This window comes from Aotus nancymaae, unplaced genomic scaffold, assembly GCF_030222135.1.
Source record: "Aotus nancymaae isolate 86718 unplaced genomic scaffold, 86718_ANA_hifiasm-v0.15.2.pri h1tg000032l_0, whole genome shotgun sequence".
Lineage (NCBI taxonomy): Eukaryota > Metazoa > Chordata > Mammalia > Primates > Aotidae > Aotus > Aotus nancymaae.
In genome coordinates, this window is record NW_026988445.1 from 12,754,370 (window position 1) to 12,772,123 (window position 17,754).

At 35.9% G+C, this 17,754-nt stretch overlaps 1 protein-coding gene across 12 annotated transcripts in view; it reads right to left on the reverse strand.

Annotated features, from left to right (window-relative positions):
- Positions 1-17,754, reverse strand: part of ENAH (ENAH actin regulator) — a 158,976-nt gene that overhangs the window by 55,649 nt on the left and 85,573 nt on the right. For all 12 annotated transcript variants that reach the window (XM_064383555.1, XM_064383558.1, XM_021677180.2 and 9 more), the window contains exons 2-3: positions 15,245-15,410; positions 4,641-4,818 (exon numbers count right to left, since the gene is read on the reverse strand). In XM_064383555.1, coding sequence (XP_064239625.1) covers positions 4,641-4,818; positions 15,245-15,410 — 344 coding nt within the window. The remainder of the gene's footprint in view (positions 1-4,640; positions 4,819-15,244; positions 15,411-17,754) is intronic.

The window sequence follows — 17,754 nt, forward strand, 5'->3', positions numbered from 1 at the left end:
TATTTAGCTTCCTTCAATGACTCTTCATCACCTACATGACAAAATGCATACTCAGCACCAGGCCCTTCCCAACCTTCTCTTGCGATGCCCTACCCCGACCCCCACCACATAAATTCTCATGTCCAAGCCACATCATGTCGTATTTGTTATTTCCCAATTGCTCCATGCTCTCATGCTTCCAAACCTATCTAGAATGTTCTATCACTGATGAGCCCTCCCCATTCTTCAAAACATAGCTGAAACATCATCTTCTCTTCAAAGCTTTCCCTGACCCTAGAATTTTGTTTGGTATTCCGAAAGGCCTTTCTTCACACTACATTCACAAGCTGTATCCTAATTTTACTGGCCTTGTTTCTGGCAGTTCTAGCCCGACTGTGAAATTAGGAAAGGGACAGGCTTTATTTATTATGTTTGTATTATTCCCAGTGCCTAACACAGTTTGTAAAAAATATGTTTATTTGAAAATATTTTTGTGATATAAGCTTAATATTGTTTGCATTAATATCGGCAATCTGGAAGACTAAAAAACAAAACTGTCACTATAAAGTATTTCTAGAAACTGAGATTTTTAAAATCCAATTAATTCCAAACATATCATAGATTTTTTAATGCTGTAATAAAACTCATACAAATGCTCATATTGGAAGGTATGCCAGGCCTATCATAAAAAATGGAATCTCAGTACTTATTATAAAACCTGAAGAAAATTTCAACCCTAAGGAAGGAATGACTTTTGACTATGTTCTTATGTTAAATAGATTAAAAAATAAAATCCAGCAAAAGTAGTCTTTTAGATAATGGTAAAATATTTATTTTGGGTTGTTCTTTTTAAAAAGGCATGCTTCATCTTAAGTAGAACAAAAGCAGTGGGATAATCTTACTAGTTATTTTCTTATATTTTAATGGATTTAAACAATTATTTCCTATTTTTAAATGATTTAAACCTTTTACAAAATAAAACAGTTGAACAATTTTGCCTCCACCAATCATTGCAAAAACTAACTTTGTAATTTATATAATCCGTAACTATTACCTTCAAAAATCTATTAATGTACTGGATAAATAATAGAGAAATTAAAAATATCACTTTAGGTAATACATGCATTTAAAACTGAATCCATTTCCATGGAGAAAGGAAAAAATACACTGTAGCATTTGGTATAAAAGGAAGAGTACTAATTCAGCTCTTTTTCAAAAATGTTAGAACATGTGATTTGTGTTTCTTTAACTTCCAAATATAACTCACTGTATTTAGCACCTTCTGTACTTTCCAGTATATTAGATAATTGCATACCAAGTTAAAAACAAAATAAAGGAAAACATTTCTGCCACCCACCATTTTCATTAAAGAAATGGAAATATTACACAAACACACAGAGCACCTTGTTAAGGTTGGTATGGCTAGCCCCCCAAGAAAGCTGTTTTTTGTAAATTTAAATATTTGAGGATTTAGGGGACATGGGAGAAGAAAGGAAAATTATGTGATTATTGGTTTTTGCATAAAATGCGAGCTAGTAATTTTCTAATTCAGCTCTAGAGAACCATGGAGGTGTCTCAGTGGTTGTGCCTCCTGAACCCCACATCAATCAGAGAAGCTCCATATTTTTTGTCCATTTTATACACTGAACTAACCAAAGATCTCATTTGCAAGAAAATGTTTATAACTTTTAGAATTCTGAAAATTACTGAGGAAGATCAGCCAATTACAACAGTGGATAATATTGATATCAGCACCTAATAAATAAAAATACAAACAAATGTTTAATATGAAAAAATGTTTTAAAAAGTGGTAAAACATTAAGAAACAGGCAAGACTAATATTTGTAGTTGCTTTATCAATAAGTTTGTTCTGCTTCTCATCAGTTTTATCAGGCTACAGTTTGTAAAGGGAAAAAACATGCAAGTTAAGCTTTTTAACTTGGTTTTGGAAGAAAGACAGTAGATGATTTCAGCAGCAAACTGGCTGTGAACCCAGAGCAAAGATTTTTGGCAGGGTATGATCAAGCTGAGAGGCAACATTACTGGGTATGTTTGTTTAGATAAAGGGGAGGTGGCCCACATGATGTTGAGGTAGGGTACATGCTTTTTCTACATTGGGGAATCTATATAAGAAATTATAACTATTCCCAAGAACACTCCTCATTCTTAACATCTTACTCTCTCCCATGCTCCTACTTCCACACTAATTAAGGCCATCAAAAAGAAGAAATAGTACTTAACTACAGTAATTTAAGAAAACAGTCATTTTCTAAATAAATCAGACTATTTAGAACTTTGCCATTCTATACACTTTGTTTTCCATGATGAAAAAACTACAGAACTAAAAGCTTCCTTGCCAGTGACCTGATCCACAGTACCAGGAAGCAGCTGTAAGGGACCCATTTATTCCACCATTACCTCTCTTTCCTCAGCCCCTAGTATGAGTGGTTGAGATAGTGACTGAGAAGAGAAAAAATATCAAAATCATCTAACAAGAATCTTATTTTTTCCCATACTAAAATGCTTGTGTAGCTTGTGAAATGATTTTCCTATTTACCAAACTTTCTATAATGTGGAACATTGTTTCTTAATGCTTATTACTTTATAATAGAGAATGTAATTGAGCCTCTCCACATTAAGACTCATTAATTTCAAAAGATAAAAGATCAGAAAAAAGGCTGGGCACAGTGGCTCACACCTGTAATCCCAGCACTTTGGGAGGCCGAGGCGGGTGGATCACTTGAGGTCAGAAGTTTGAGACCAGTCTGGCCAATATGGTGAAACACCATCTCTACTAAAAATACAAAATTTAGCCAGGCATGGTAGTGAGTGCCTGCAATCCCAGCTACTTGGGAGGTTGAGGAGGGAGAATCACTTAAACTCGGGAGGTGGAGGTTGCAGTGAACAGAGACTGTACCACTACACTCTAGCCTGGGCAATGGAGATAGACTTCTTCTCAAAGAAAAGAAAAAAAAAATTTATATATATATATCTCTCTATATATTTATATATATATATCAGAAAAAACATTAATTAGCATTTGCATTTTGAAATTAAACTATATGACTACTCATTGATAGAAACAATCCTTTCCATTTGGCTAAAAATAAAAAGTCAATGACAAGATGAATAATTTTAACTACTTTTAGAAAAGGAACATTTAGTTCCTAACCTAAGTTCTTAATATCAGTAACATTTAGTTCCTAATATCAATGGATACTCTTTTGAAAGTTTAGAAATAAAAATAATACTAGTTTGTTCTAAAACAGATGTATGAAGCCAAATGTCATACATCTACTCTCCAAACTTTGGTCCCTTAATTATTTATCATGTAACTGACCTATCCAACAAAATATTAAGAATCACAATTCTGGCTTCTTCCCTATGGTAAAACTATGGTAAATGACAGCAATTCTTTATCTATGATAGCATGCTAATAAAACACTGATACCTGCAAGAGAAGTATAGAGACTTAGAAAATGACCTACATACAAGACTGTACAGACTTTCCCATGCTATTTTCTGGACTTAGAGACAAAGCAAGACAAGTTCCTGTGGCTTATTTTCAACTAGATTAAATATGCAAATTCTGTGTAAGTTATGTATTGATATTAATTTCCTCAAAAGAAGATCTGACATAAAACATCTAAAGGCATAACAACTTAAAGTTTCTGTAAGATCCCAAAATGTCTTCTTGCTCTGAAATTAATATTTGAAACAGACTAACACATGAGCTAGGTGCCTCAATCCTTTTTAGTATAAGGCAAAGTATATATTTTTAACAGATTTTGATAATCTATACTTTCAACAAAGTGTCAAACTTTCATCTGACTGTAACTCCTTCCTCTTAAAATATATAAATTTTATTTATAGCACATTTATATCATTAAAATCATTACTAATGTACAATATAGGCAAGAGTAATCATATTTGTGTTTTTATACCTAACAGTTATTTTCTGATTATAAAATCTATCTCTTCAAAGAAATAACCACACTCTGGTATATTTTTCTATTTTTCAAACCAAGACAAAACTGAGCTCATCCTTGATATATATAGTTTTTTAAAATTGGAGTCTTTTTTAAAGTGATTTCTACATTATCTTTCTAACCAATATGCACTATCAGAGGAGATGCAATTCATGACTTGTACCACCTGAGGGCACTCCTAAAATCTTTAAAAAACCAAGAATCACATTTTCATCTACTAGGAAGGAGACCTAGTCCTACTTCAAATTCATGGGCTCAGTTTTCATGGTTTCAAAAACATCTTTCAGAAAACATACGTGTTTCTTTACACAAAGATGATAAATAAGCAAAATTCCTATCCACTGCATCTTCTGTGGGCAACAAGAGTTTCTAAAGCAGGATGAAACACACCTAAATACTTCAAATAAAAGGGTTACAGAATTAAAGAGAACTAAACTCACAGGATTATCTTTCTAGATTACACATTTATCATCAATAAAAAGTTGACATTTCTATAGAAAATAAAAGTTCAAGAACTACTTCAAATATATACATGATCAAAAAGTTAACAAAAAGATTTGCTTTAACATATACGTGGCACTTAAGTTCAAGAATACAAGTAAATCTTCAGTTTTGCTTTGGCTCTGGAAAAAAAAAAAGAAAGAAAATACAAGTAAACCATGGGCACCTTACCTGTTTCCTGTGAATTTAACACTTCTAAGGCATGCATCATGGCACTTGCGAAGACATTGGCATCTTCTTTGCTGCCAAAGTTGAGACCATACACCTGTCTAGCATCTCGCCACTGGTGGAAGGTCTGTGTAGCTTGATTGTACTTCAACCCTTTAGGAATGGCACAATTTATCACGACCTAGAAGACAATAATTCTTTATAAAGTCAAACCAGTAACTGGTAAAATCAAAGATGTCAACAAATCCTGATTGTGTATATTAATACAAATATGTTCCTAACAGACCTTGGCAAACACATTGAACAATTATCTAGGGTACAATCTACAGATATATCAGTCTGATAGAAGTTAAGCTTTCTGCTGATACAAAGGTCTGCCATAAAACAGTAAATCAGCAAAACAAAAGAAAATCTATTTCCCTCATTAAATATATTTTAACTTGTTTGCTGAAGTATCACAATTACAAAAAAGTATACACAACTTAAGAGTATATCTCAGTGAATGTTCACATGAAGTCAATACCCTGATTAAGATATCAAACAGTAACACCTGAAGCCCCTCTTCTTAATTCCTCCCACCTCCCAAAAGGTACTAGCCACACTCCTAACATCATAAACTACTTTTGTAGGTTTTTGGATTTTATATAAAGGGAGTTATACAACATGTATTATAATGTATCTGCTCTTTTTTTTTTTTTCTTTTTTGAGACAGAGTCTCACTCTGTCGCCCAGGCTGAAGAACAGTGGCGCAATCTCAGCTCACTGCAACTTCTGCCACCCGGGTTCAAGCGATTCTCCTGCCTCAGTCTCCCAAGGAGCTGGGATTACAGAAGCCTGCCACCATGCAAGGCTAATTTTTGTATTTTTAGTAGAGCTGGGGTTTCACTATGTTGACCAGGCTGGTCTTGAACTCCTGATTTCGTGATCCATCCGCCTTGGCCTCTCAAAGTGTTGGGATTACAGGCATGAGCCACTGTGCCCAGTCATAATGTATCTGCTCTCTTATCCTCAAAATTATGTTTATAAGAGCCATCCACTTGTTACATGCAGCTGTGGTTTGTTCATTTTCACTGCTCTGTGGTATTCCTTTGTATACATCATGTTTATTTAACCATTCTCCCATTAATGAACATTTGGATTATTTGCAGTTTGGGTTATTACAAACAGTGATGTTATGAACTCTCTACTGAAAGTCTTTTGGTATAAACAAGCATTCATTTTTGTTGCGCATATACCCAAGAGCAAAAATATCACAGGATATGTGTATGTTCAGCTTTAGTAGAAAACTCCAAGTAGCTTTCCAAATTGGTTCTAGTAATTTATACTTCCACAAGAGTATACAAGAGTCTGTATTACTTCCACATACTATGCAACATTACAACTGTCAGTCTTTATTTTAGCAATTCTGGTGGGTATGAATGCTATATCATTGCAGTTTTTGTTTGCATTTCCCTGATTTTTATTAGCTATCTAGATATATCCTTTTGTGAATAACTGCTTGAAGTTTAAGTCTCTTGCCCATTTTTCTCCTGAGTTGTCAATCTTTTTCTTCTTTGATTTCTAAGCCCTTTATATATTCTGGATTAGATATCGTTGTTGCAAATATCTTATGCTATTCTATGAATTGCCTTTTCACTCTTAATGGTGTCTTGATGAATATAAGTTCTTCCCTTTTATTCTGTCCAAATTAGCAATCTTTTCCTTTATAGTTACTTCTTTAGTACACTATTTAAGAAATGTTTCTCAATCACAAGGTCATTAAAATATTGCCTCATATTATCTTGTAGAAGCTTTATTTTACCTGTCATATTTGCATCCCAATCCAACTGGAATTGATCTATGCCTATGGTGTGAGGTAGGGATCAAGTTTACTATTTGTTTCAATATGGTTGTCCAAATGATCCAGTACTATCACTGTGCTGCAGGTTTGCCTGCAGTACACAAATCAAGTGTCTATGAGGCTCTATTTTCTCCTACAGATCCATATGCTTATCTTTTTGCCAACTCTATAGTGTCTTAATTATTGTAGCTTTATATGAAATCTAGATGACCATTAGAGTGTCTTCCTGTTTCATTCTTCAAAACTGCTTTGGCTCTTATCAGTCCTTTGTGTGTAGCAAGTTTTACATTCTGATTATCAGTTTCTACCAAAGAAATTTTGGGGACTTTGAGGTTGCACAAAAGCTACCATATCAATCTGGGGAGGGTCTTGAGTATCAATATAGGGGTCTTCAGTATCTTTCATTAGATTTATTATTTTATATTATTAATAGAGTTTTAAGTATTAGAATCTTTTATTATTCCTAATAATTTACATTAAGGTTTTTACCTGTACATACACAACCATGTCATCTGCAACTGACAGCTTTATTTCTTCCTTTCCAATCTGTGCATAATATATTTCTTTTTATCTTCATACACTGGTTAGAAAGCACAATACAACACTCAAAAGAAGTGTTCATAACAAGTATCTTTATTTCCTGATTTTAGAGGGAAAGCCTTCTCAATTAAACCATTAAAAACATAATCTTTCATGCAAAGTGAGGTGGCTCATGTCTATAATTCCAGCACTTTGGGAGGCTGAGGCAGGTGGTTCACTTGAGGTCAGGAGTTCAAGACCAGCCTGACCAACATGGCAAAACATTGTCTCTACTAAAAATACAAAAATTAGCTAGGCATGGTGGCATGTGCCTGTAATCCCAGGTACTTGGGAGGCTGAGGCAGGAGAATCACTTGAATCTAAGAAGCAGAGGGTTGAAGAGCTGAGATTGCGCCACTCCACTCCAGCCTGGGCAACAAAGTGACACTCTGTCTCAAAAAATAAATATAAACATAAATAAATGATCTTTCATGCAATAATTTTATTGATACCTTTTATCTGGGAAAAAACCCTCCTATTACTTGACAGCTCAGAGTTTTCATCATGATTGAATATTGCATTTTATCGAGTGCTTTTCAACACCTCTTGAGGTGACTGGCTTTTCTGTTTTTACGCAGTAAATTACACTGATGATTTTCTAGTATTAAACCAACCTTACATTCCTAGGATAAACAATCTTGGTCCTCACATATCAATTTTTATACATCTCTAGATTTTTGTTTGATATTGCTCTGTTTGAAATCTTTACATGTACTTTTATGAGTGAGATTGACCTGTAACTTCCTCTCTGTTGTATTCACGCCAGGCTTTGATACCAAAGTAATTCTGGACTCAAACTGAGTTAGCACTGTAGAGTTGGCAAAAAATATAGGCACCCTCTTTTGTATTCTCTGGAAAAAAGTATGTAATACTGGTGTTCTCTAGTTGTTCTTCTGTGTTTTCCTAAGAATTTCTACATTTCATCTAAATATTCAAAATTACTAAAATAAAATAACTCAAAATGTCCCCTTAATCACTTAAATGTCTGTAAGATTCATAGTGATGTCCCTTCTTTCTTTATAACGGTTATTTAAACCATTCTCTCTTTTTTTTAAGAGCTGTACCTCACAAGGACTTTAGAGGCAAACCTCTCCTTAGTGTGTTTGCTTTCTCCTGCATTAATTTCTGCTCTTATCTTCGTTGTTACCCTCTTTCTATTAATATTTTATATGGCTTTAATGGCCTATTCTTTAATTTCTTGAGATGCAATCTGAGGCTGGCTGAAAAGTCAACAATACTTCTTTTCTAAAATAAACATTTTAGCCTCTAAATTTCACTTTAATCACAAGTTTAGTTGCATTCTATTGGTGTTAATATATAGCATGTTCATCATTATTCAGCTCAACTAATTTTCCTCACATCATTGTGATTTCTTCTCTGACTCATGGGCTATTCAGAAAGGTATTTCTTAACACCTACACCTATGGGATTCTCTATTATCTTATTTCTAGATTAATTCTACTATGACCGAACACTCTGTATGAGTTTAATCCTTTGAAATTTGTTGACATTTTCTTTAGGACCAAGCACATATACAATTTTGAAATTGTGACATGTGTATTTGAAAGGTATATGTGTATATATGCCAATTAGGCTAGGGAGGTAACTGTGTTGTTCAAACCGTCTATATAGTCTTACAGACTTCTTTTTTCTGACTACCTGTTCCATCAGTTATTAAGAGAAGTAAATTAAAGATTCCTGCTGTGACTCGCAAATCTGTAAACAGAACAATAGGAACTTTGAGATCTCTGGTTCCAAAATGGAAGTGCAGAAGCAAGCTATGGAAAAAATTGCAATTACTTTTGTACCAAGCTAATAGTTCCCTACTCTCCCTGCATCCACAACAAAACAAAATCAAGTATACAGCACCAAAATTATCACCATCAATATCCCACAACTCAAATATGAGTAGGAGACAGTTCCTGGAGACACAGAGAAATGAAAAAGATCTCACCAGACAGTAAGAGAATCAGACATCCATATCTACAATGGCCCTCCCCACAGCCTGCTGGCACCAAGAACACAGAAAATCTCCCCCAAACTCATGGCTTCTACACTGGAAAAAGTGAGATCAAGGGAAACAATGAACTTCTCCACCATCTTGGGTTCAGGGCAAAAGACCCATCTCTCGGCTCAAACCATGGGAAGCATTGGGAGTGCCAGAAGACAGAAATATCCCTGAGGCCAGCCAGATACAAAGTGGAGAAGCAGGACTAGCCCAGAAAGTCTGCTGTGTAACTTGGCCAAAAGAGACACAGAGTCAAAGTGGCTGTTCAGCAGCACCATGCTGTACCCTAGCCAACCTTCCCACACTACCAGGACATTTCCATTGTGACCTCATCGATTTGGGATGGGTAGTACTCTGATTGTTTACTAGAACCTAGGCAAATCTAGACTTTTTTTTTTTTTTTTGAGACAGGGGCTTGCTGTGTCTCCTGCTGGAAGTGGCTCATGCCTGTAATTCCAGCACTCGGGGAGGCCAAGGTGGGCAGATCACCTGAGGTTAGGAGTTCGAGACCAACATGGTGAAACCCTGTCTCTACTAAAATACAAAAATTAGCCAGGTATGTGTGCCTGTAATCCAGCTACTTGGGAGGCTGAGGCAGGAGAATCACTTGAACCCGGGAGGCAGAGGTTGCAGTGAGCCAAGATCACACCCCTGCACTGCAGCCTAGGCGACAAGGTGAGACTCCATCCCCCCACCCAAAAAAAAAGTTAAAATGTTATGCACATTTTACCACAATATAAGGCTGGAGTGCAGTGGCCATTCACAGGCACAATCATAGGACACAACAGTCTTGAACCCCTGGCCCTAGGCAGTTATCCTGTCTCAGCCTCCCGAATAGCTGGGACTATAGGCACAAGCCACTGTGCCCATCCTCCTGATGTGGTTTATGTAAATATCAGGGTGGGTGTGTCACAATTCCTTAGATACTAGAAACCCAAAGCTACTAAAATTTAACATTATCAGAAAATTAGAAGACCCATTTTAAGGCACATCAATATCCCTGTTTGGCAAATAGCTTAAAATCGCAGACAAGAGAAGATGTGTTACATTTACTTTTTCAATTGTTCATGATAGAATGTTAGAAAAAGTTGTGGAAAATATTACTAGAATCAAAATTATATAAACTATTGTTTCTTTTTTCCATTTTAAATCTGAATTATTTCACTCATCTAACCATTGAGGATAGATAGTACTGCAAATAATCTTTAAAAAGTTTTAAAATTAAGTATTTTCACTTAATAACTACTTATTGGATATCTACTGAGCATGCTGTGAGGTTTGGACTACATCATAATCCTAAATTCTGTGCTTCAGATCCAGTGAGCTTGTGTCTAGACTGGTGGTGATGTTCCATCCTACACATGCCTATCCATTTTTAGCCTGACCATAACAGAGTAAACAGTGCAGTAAACACCCACACTTCCTTGTGACCTGACTCAGTATCTTATCCTGTCTATGAGGTCATCTATGACCCTTTCTCCTATCTTCTCAAGAAACTAAGGATGCTTTTATGCCCTCACTGTGCTCTATTTTACACTTGTCACACTGAAACATTTAACTGTTGTTATTTGCTTATGTGCTTAACATCCCCATTCTTTACTGCATCTTTCATTCAAGATCAGGAATGATATTCTATATAAAATCCAAGCATAGGCCAGGCGCAGTGGCTCACGACTGTTATCCCAGCACTTTGAGGGGCCGAGGAGGGTGGATCACGAGGTCAGGAGTTTGAGACCATCCCAACCAACATGGTGAGATCCCATCTCTACTAAAAATACAAAAATTAGCTGGGCGTAGTGGTGCACACCTGTAATCCAGCTACTTAGGAGGCTGCGGCAGGAGAATTGCTTTAACCTCGGAGGTGAGGTTGCAGTGAGATCGTGCCACTGCACTCTAGCCTGGCAAGAGAGCGAGACTCCACTGCCCCCTCACCAAAAAAAAAAAAAAAAGGGCATAGTACCCATAAGCACTTAACAAATGTTAGGCTGGAAAATGAAGTATCTTAATATATTTATATAACATATTTGTATAATTTGTACATACTCAATTTTCTAAGAAAATATTGGGTGGTTTTAACTGCTCTTACTATAGAAAGTTTAGATGTTTAGTAAGTTATATAACATGTGCCCACTTAGAACAGACTGACCACCATTAAGATATGTAAGAATGATGGCCAGCCACAGTGGTTCATGCCTATAATCCCAGCTACTTGGGAGACTGAGGCAGAAGGATCACTTGAGCCTAGGAAGCCAAGGTTTCAGTGAGCTATGTGGTCACACCACTGCACTCAGGGCCTGGGCAACAGAGCAAGAGACTGTCTCAAAAAAATAAAAACAAAAAAGAAGAAGAAATGCAAGAATGAAAGAAAGAAAACCAATTATTTATTAGATTTATTCTTAGGTACGGTGTTTAAGTATCATTAGAATAATAAAATCATACTTTTCTAATTGTTTATTGCTTAGTTATACAAAACTGCAAGTGGTTTTTATATACTGATCATGTAACCTGCAACCTCGCTGAACAATCTCGTTAGTTCCCATAGTCTATCTGCAGTTACTCCTGGCAGATTTTTATGCAGACAATTACACATCATCGGTAAGGCCAGCTGTTTCTTTCTTATCAATTCTTATAGCTTCTATTTCTTAATCTTTGTATTGGTTATCTAGTACCTCTTCTGTAACACTAAATGAATGTGATTAGAGCTGAAATGCTCAACTTTTTCACAAGTTTAACAGAAATGCTCTTGACACTACCATCTCGTAAGATACCTGCTATATGCTATTTTCCACCCATATAGGCTGAAGAATATTAATTTTATGCCTAATGTGATGAGAATTGTTATGTATTGATTCAAATTTTATCAAATGCTTTTCCTGAACATTTGCTTTTGTAGGTTTTTCTCCTGGTAAACAACATTAGTAAGTTATCTAATGTTAACCATTCTTATATTACTAAGGCACAGAGATAAGCCCTATTTGATCAAGAAGTGGTTTTGCTTTTACTCATTACTACATTTGGCCTGCTGATATCTTATTGAGGACTATTATATCTAGGTATATATTCATAACTGAAGACTGGCTTATTATTTTCCTCCCAAACTTGTTCTCCTATGTTTTGGATATCAAAATTATATAAGCCTTATAAAATACCATTTTCATACAATGGCTGCAGAAAATATCTTGAAATTTCTAAATGCTCTGGACTCTCCTGCAGCTTTTTAAAATGTGAGGGACAGATTATTAACCATTGATTTATTTCATGATTGTAGGTCTATCATGTTTTCCTCTTCTTCAGTTTTAGAAAAGTTATGTTTTTCTACAAAATGGCCCATTTATTGGCATAAAGTTTTTCATAATATCTTATTTCCTTCAGCAACTATAGTAGTATTCTGCTTTTCATTCCTAAAATTGGTTATTTGTACTGTTTCTTTTTTTGTTTGATTCTGCAAGTTTTTTTTGTTGCTGTTTTTTTTTCTTTTTTTTTTTTTTTGACGTGGTTTTGTTCTGTCTCCCATGAAGTGCAGTGGCACAATCATGGCTCACTACAGTCTCCACCTTCCAGACTTAAGTGATCCTTCCACCTCGGCCTCTCAAGTAGTTGGGACTACAGGCACACACATTTACCTGGCTAATTGTTAGGGTTTTATTTTATTTTATTTTAGAGAGGGAGTTTACCTCTTGTTGCCCAGGCTGGAGTGCAATGGCATGATCTCGGCTCACTGCAACCTCCACCTCCCAGGTACAAGCAATTCTCCCATCTCGCCTCCCAAGTAGCTCGGATTACAGGCATGTGCCACCACACCCAGCTCGTTTTTCTTTTTCTTTTTTTTTTATTCAGTAGAGACAGGGTTTCACCATGTGGCATGTACCACCGTGCCCGGCCTGTTTGGGTTTTAAAAAATAGTTTTGTAGAGCCAGAGTCTCACTATGTTGAACAGGCTGGCCTTCAACTCCTGGGCTCAAGCGATCCTCCTGCCTTGGCATCCCAAAGTGCTGGGATTACAGGTATGAGCCACTGTACAGGCTAGTTTGTCTTTTCAATGAAGCAGCCTCTGTATTAACAAATACTATTTACTTTTATTTAATTAATATCTTCGTAATATTTTCTTCTGCTTTCTTTGGGTTAAGCTCATTTATTTTTTAATTTCCCTTTTTTTCCTATTACATACAGTTAAGACTTGTCCCTCTAAGGAGAGCTCTGAGATGTAATATCACTCAGGTCTCAGTGTTTTCTTATTTTCTAATATTCATAATAATTTCCTCTTAATGTCACAAATCATTTAGAAGCATAGTTTTAAATTTTTAAATGTTTTAAGAAATATTCTATTTGTCAAAATCTAAGAGTCATAGGATAGTTTACTTCTTCTAGAAATAAAAATTTTAGTGTTTCATATGCAAATTTCCTAGCTTAAATTTCTGATTATCTTCAAATATTAAATTTTTGTAAATATAGGATTGTTCATCAGTACTTTCAAATAACCAATTCACTAAAGTTACCAAAAATGTAGTTACTTTACAGCTATTAAAGTTTGTAATGTTGTATTAAGAAGGTTCAACAATTTCTACAAAATTTTAATTGTCCAGTTCCCCCCCACTCCCACCATAATAGCATCTTGGGGACTATTTGATTTGTCTCTGGCCTAACTTGCTGCTAGAACAAAGACAAAGATGAAAGAGCGCTCAGCAGAAGGGACAGAAGGGGCTCTTGGTAAAGAGCCTATGGAAACCAGAAAAAGGCCTTGCAACACAACAAGGAAACTGGAGCATAGAGGAAAAGGCAGGAAGACTAAGGAGGGAAAAGAAGAGAGTAAGAGGGCAGGGAATAAGGGAGAGAGAGAGAGAAGGCAGCCTGAGAGGGCAGAAAGAGTGGCAGGCTGAAACCCATTGTATAAATGGATAAATATGGTAAATTGAGTGAACTGCTCTTTCTACAGATTGACTCAGAGCTGTGAAAGTTCCTCTCCATGCGGGCACTGCATTTGTTTTTACCACGTGCCCCAAGAATTTCACCGCTCTACAACCAGTGTATCCTAGTTTCTTGGCTGGAGTTGCTTAAGTGAAGGAGTTTCTCATTTCTCAGGGGAGCTTCTAAACCAGCTAAGAAAGCAACAAACTCCTTGCTTGCCTGTGCTAGTAGGAGGATTTCTCTTAGTCCTCTTTCTATGGGGTGTAGAAATAGATTTCTTAGAATCCTCTAAGATTCCTAGGTTATTTTTTAACAAAATATCAGTTTCACAACCCAACCTCTCATAGGCCCACAGTCCCTATATGCATGCATGACAAATCCATAATCACCATCCTAAAACCCAGGGCGAATGCAGCATCTGTTTACACCACACTACCATGCAATGTAGGGGAAACCTAGGAGCCTACCTTCTTTAAAAGAGCGCAGCTGGGCAATGAAGGAGAAAATTTGTTACATTCTTTCTGCATGTGTAGCAGGATGATTTTTAAAGTCAGTTGATTCCAACATCTTAGGTAAAAATTTTTTAATTTTTTCCCAAAGTATTTTGTAAATCTATCCTCTATAAAAGTTCTTACTATTAGAATACAGTTAATGCTAGTAAGACCTTATCTGCCTTTTCCTCTGTCTACTGCTCTTGATCTGTTAAGGCCCAAGAAATCAAGTAATCAGATAATCCAGCTACTTTCTAGGAAATCCGGAGCAAGGTATTAGTAAAAGCTTAGCTGTCGCCCCAGACATGAACTGCAAAAGTCGAACTATTCTAGCAACCTCAATACCTATTATTTTTCTATCATATATGAATTTAACAATATTTTCTGAAACTGTCTACACTTTTAACTCCCTCCCCTAACCCCATACCCAAAACTTTGTCAGGAAATGAATCCCATAAACATGAAATCTGCCACTTAAGTAGAGTTTCATTTCTGTTGGTCCTTAATTTGCTTTGGATTTCAAAAACTAATTGAAGGCCAGAAAAATCTAATGAAGATTCATCATAGAAGAACTCATATTTCTATTTTTGTACAATTTGTTCTAAATCTTCGTTTAAGTTCAGGCTACATAAAAGGTAGAAAAGGTAGAGAGATAATTTTATATTCAGTTTTTCCCAGAGAGACTATTTTGATTAGAGTTTTAAAACTATTTTATTTTACTGAATATACCAAGTCCCTTTGTAATACTAGATCATCTTTAAGAAGAATTGTAGTAGAGCCTTACCTGATGGTCCTGAATCTTCCTCCCCACCACTCTGAATGTGTTGTTGCCTGTATGGTGATAGATATGAACTCTGCTGAACCCAGTTGAGCCACCAGCTGGCACCCACTTCTTATTGGCATCATCATAAACCATCACAGCAGCTCTTGCCTGACAGATACTCTGTTCACTGTAAAAAATAAAAATAAAAATAAATAAAATAGTCAAACATAAGATATTTTAAATATGCTAAGTGTTCCACAGAGCCACATAAACCTGGGAGTCAGTCAACAATCCGTGCTGCTACTGGGTCTGGAAACAATGGACAAGACAGGGGCTTCCTGCCTTTATGCATAGAGTCCAATAGTGAAGACAAATCAAAAAAATAAAGTATACATTAGGAGACCAAAAGGGGAGCGGGATCCATGAAGAACACTTAGATAAGCAAGAGAAGAAACAGTTTCTTCGAAATTTGAGTATCAAATTCATTCACTAAACTGAATATAACTACTGTGTTGGTTAAAAAATAATTGCACGTTTTGCTGTTTTAATGGCAAAAACCGCCAAAATAGTCAAAAAAGTAAAAAATTACTTTTGCACCAACCTAATACAAGTGTAAATTAATCATTATTTGTTTAATTGCATACATGTTTAGTATATTGGTGATCTGTCTGTGATAACACCTTCTTTACTAAGAAAATTATTTTTATCCTCAGGTTTGCTTCAAGGTCTGTAACAAAGTGTGATAATCAACCATCTGCCCCTTGAGACATGGAGTAGCTGCTAACAACCAATGGATGGCAATGTAACTAAATTCCTCATTCCTCTTGGGCAAGATAACATCCTATGCTTCAAATTTCTTCATTTTAAAATGAAAATGTAAAATCAGATAATTTCAAAAGAGCCCCACTAGATTTTAAATTCTAACCTCCACGGGTAAATATTAAAGGGAAAAAGGCCAATTCTATCATAGAATCTTTAAATATTAGACTCATCTATCTCAATTATTCGTTACCAAGTGAGACTGAGATACACAAATAAATAAAATAGAGACACTGGGCACAGTGACTCAATGCCTGTAATCCCAGCATTTTGGGAAGCCAAGGTGGGAGAATAATCTGAGGCCACAGTTCAAGACCAGCCTGGGCAACATATTAAGACCCCATCTCTATATTTATAATATAAAGATGATATCAATTTCATCTTAAGTAAAGGGTTCATCTTTCAAATATTCTAGGATATTAGAATAGGCACATCAACTCTGTGCTATTAACCCAATTAAAATAACTCAGCATCAATACAGACAAACCTGATACTCCTGATGACTTAACAGTCATTAACGGAAAACCTCTGAAGTAGCTCATGCAACCACATCCTTCACAAAAGTACAATTTTTTCTACCAATTTTATCTCAAAGATTTTAAACAATAAATCATGTGGGTTCATTCCTAAAAATCCTCAGAAACAAAAAGTCACCTTCATACTCTCCCCTCTTGCTTGTGCGTCTGCCCCACCTCTTAACCCATTCAAGAGGGATAATGAATGCAACTTTGCAGGACATGGCGTGTGTTTTATTCTTGTCCTTGATGACAGAAGATCACGGAGAGTCTAAAGAGGTCACAGCACTGAGTAATAAAATTGTTTCAGAACAACAAGATAATTATGTATAATTTTCCATTAGAAAAATGTTTACAAAAACTAACTTGTAACAGGATTTGTGCAGCAAACTCAACAGTAATGTCTACATTTTTTATGCTGCACAGACGTTTTTGGTAAAATACTTCTGGAAATAAAAACAAGCCGATGAGTAAAACTTGAATTATTTTTAAAAGATAGATTAAAAGGCATTTGTCAATACAGCAGCTGAAAGATCTCTCCATCATTCACAACAGAAATTTTTTTTATGTGATGACATTTACATAACCCTATGGAAAGATTACATGAAACAAGCTAAGGCAAAGTGCCTCTTATAGCTTACAATTCAAGCAACAAATTTACTGCTAAATGTAAATAACAATTCAATAAACAAATCTAGAATAATACAGGACACTATTTTCCAGTTTTCAAGCCACATTGTTTCCAAGATTCAAGAAATAATGTCTCTTCAAGAAGTGTCAGTAAGATCATATAATCTAAAGCAATACCTCATTTTGTAAATAGGTCACTTCAAGCCTCAAAAAAATTTTTTCTTTTAAGTATAAGAAATCTAAAACAAGGGCTGGGCACAGTGGCTCACGCCTGTAATCCCGGCACTTTGGGAGGTCAAAGCGGGCATTCACCTGAGGTTGCAAGTTCAAGACCAGGCTGACCAATATGGAGAAACCCTGTCTCTACAAAATTAGCTGGGCGTGGTGGTGCACGCCTGTAATCCCAGCTGCTCGAAAGGTTGAGGCAGGAAAATCACTTGAACCCGGGAGGCGGAGGTTGTGGTAAGCCAAGATCGTGCCATTGTACTCCAGCCTGGGCAACAGGAGCGAAACTCCGTCTCCAAAAAAACATCTAAAACAAGAAAAGTTAGCTTTAATGACCCCAAA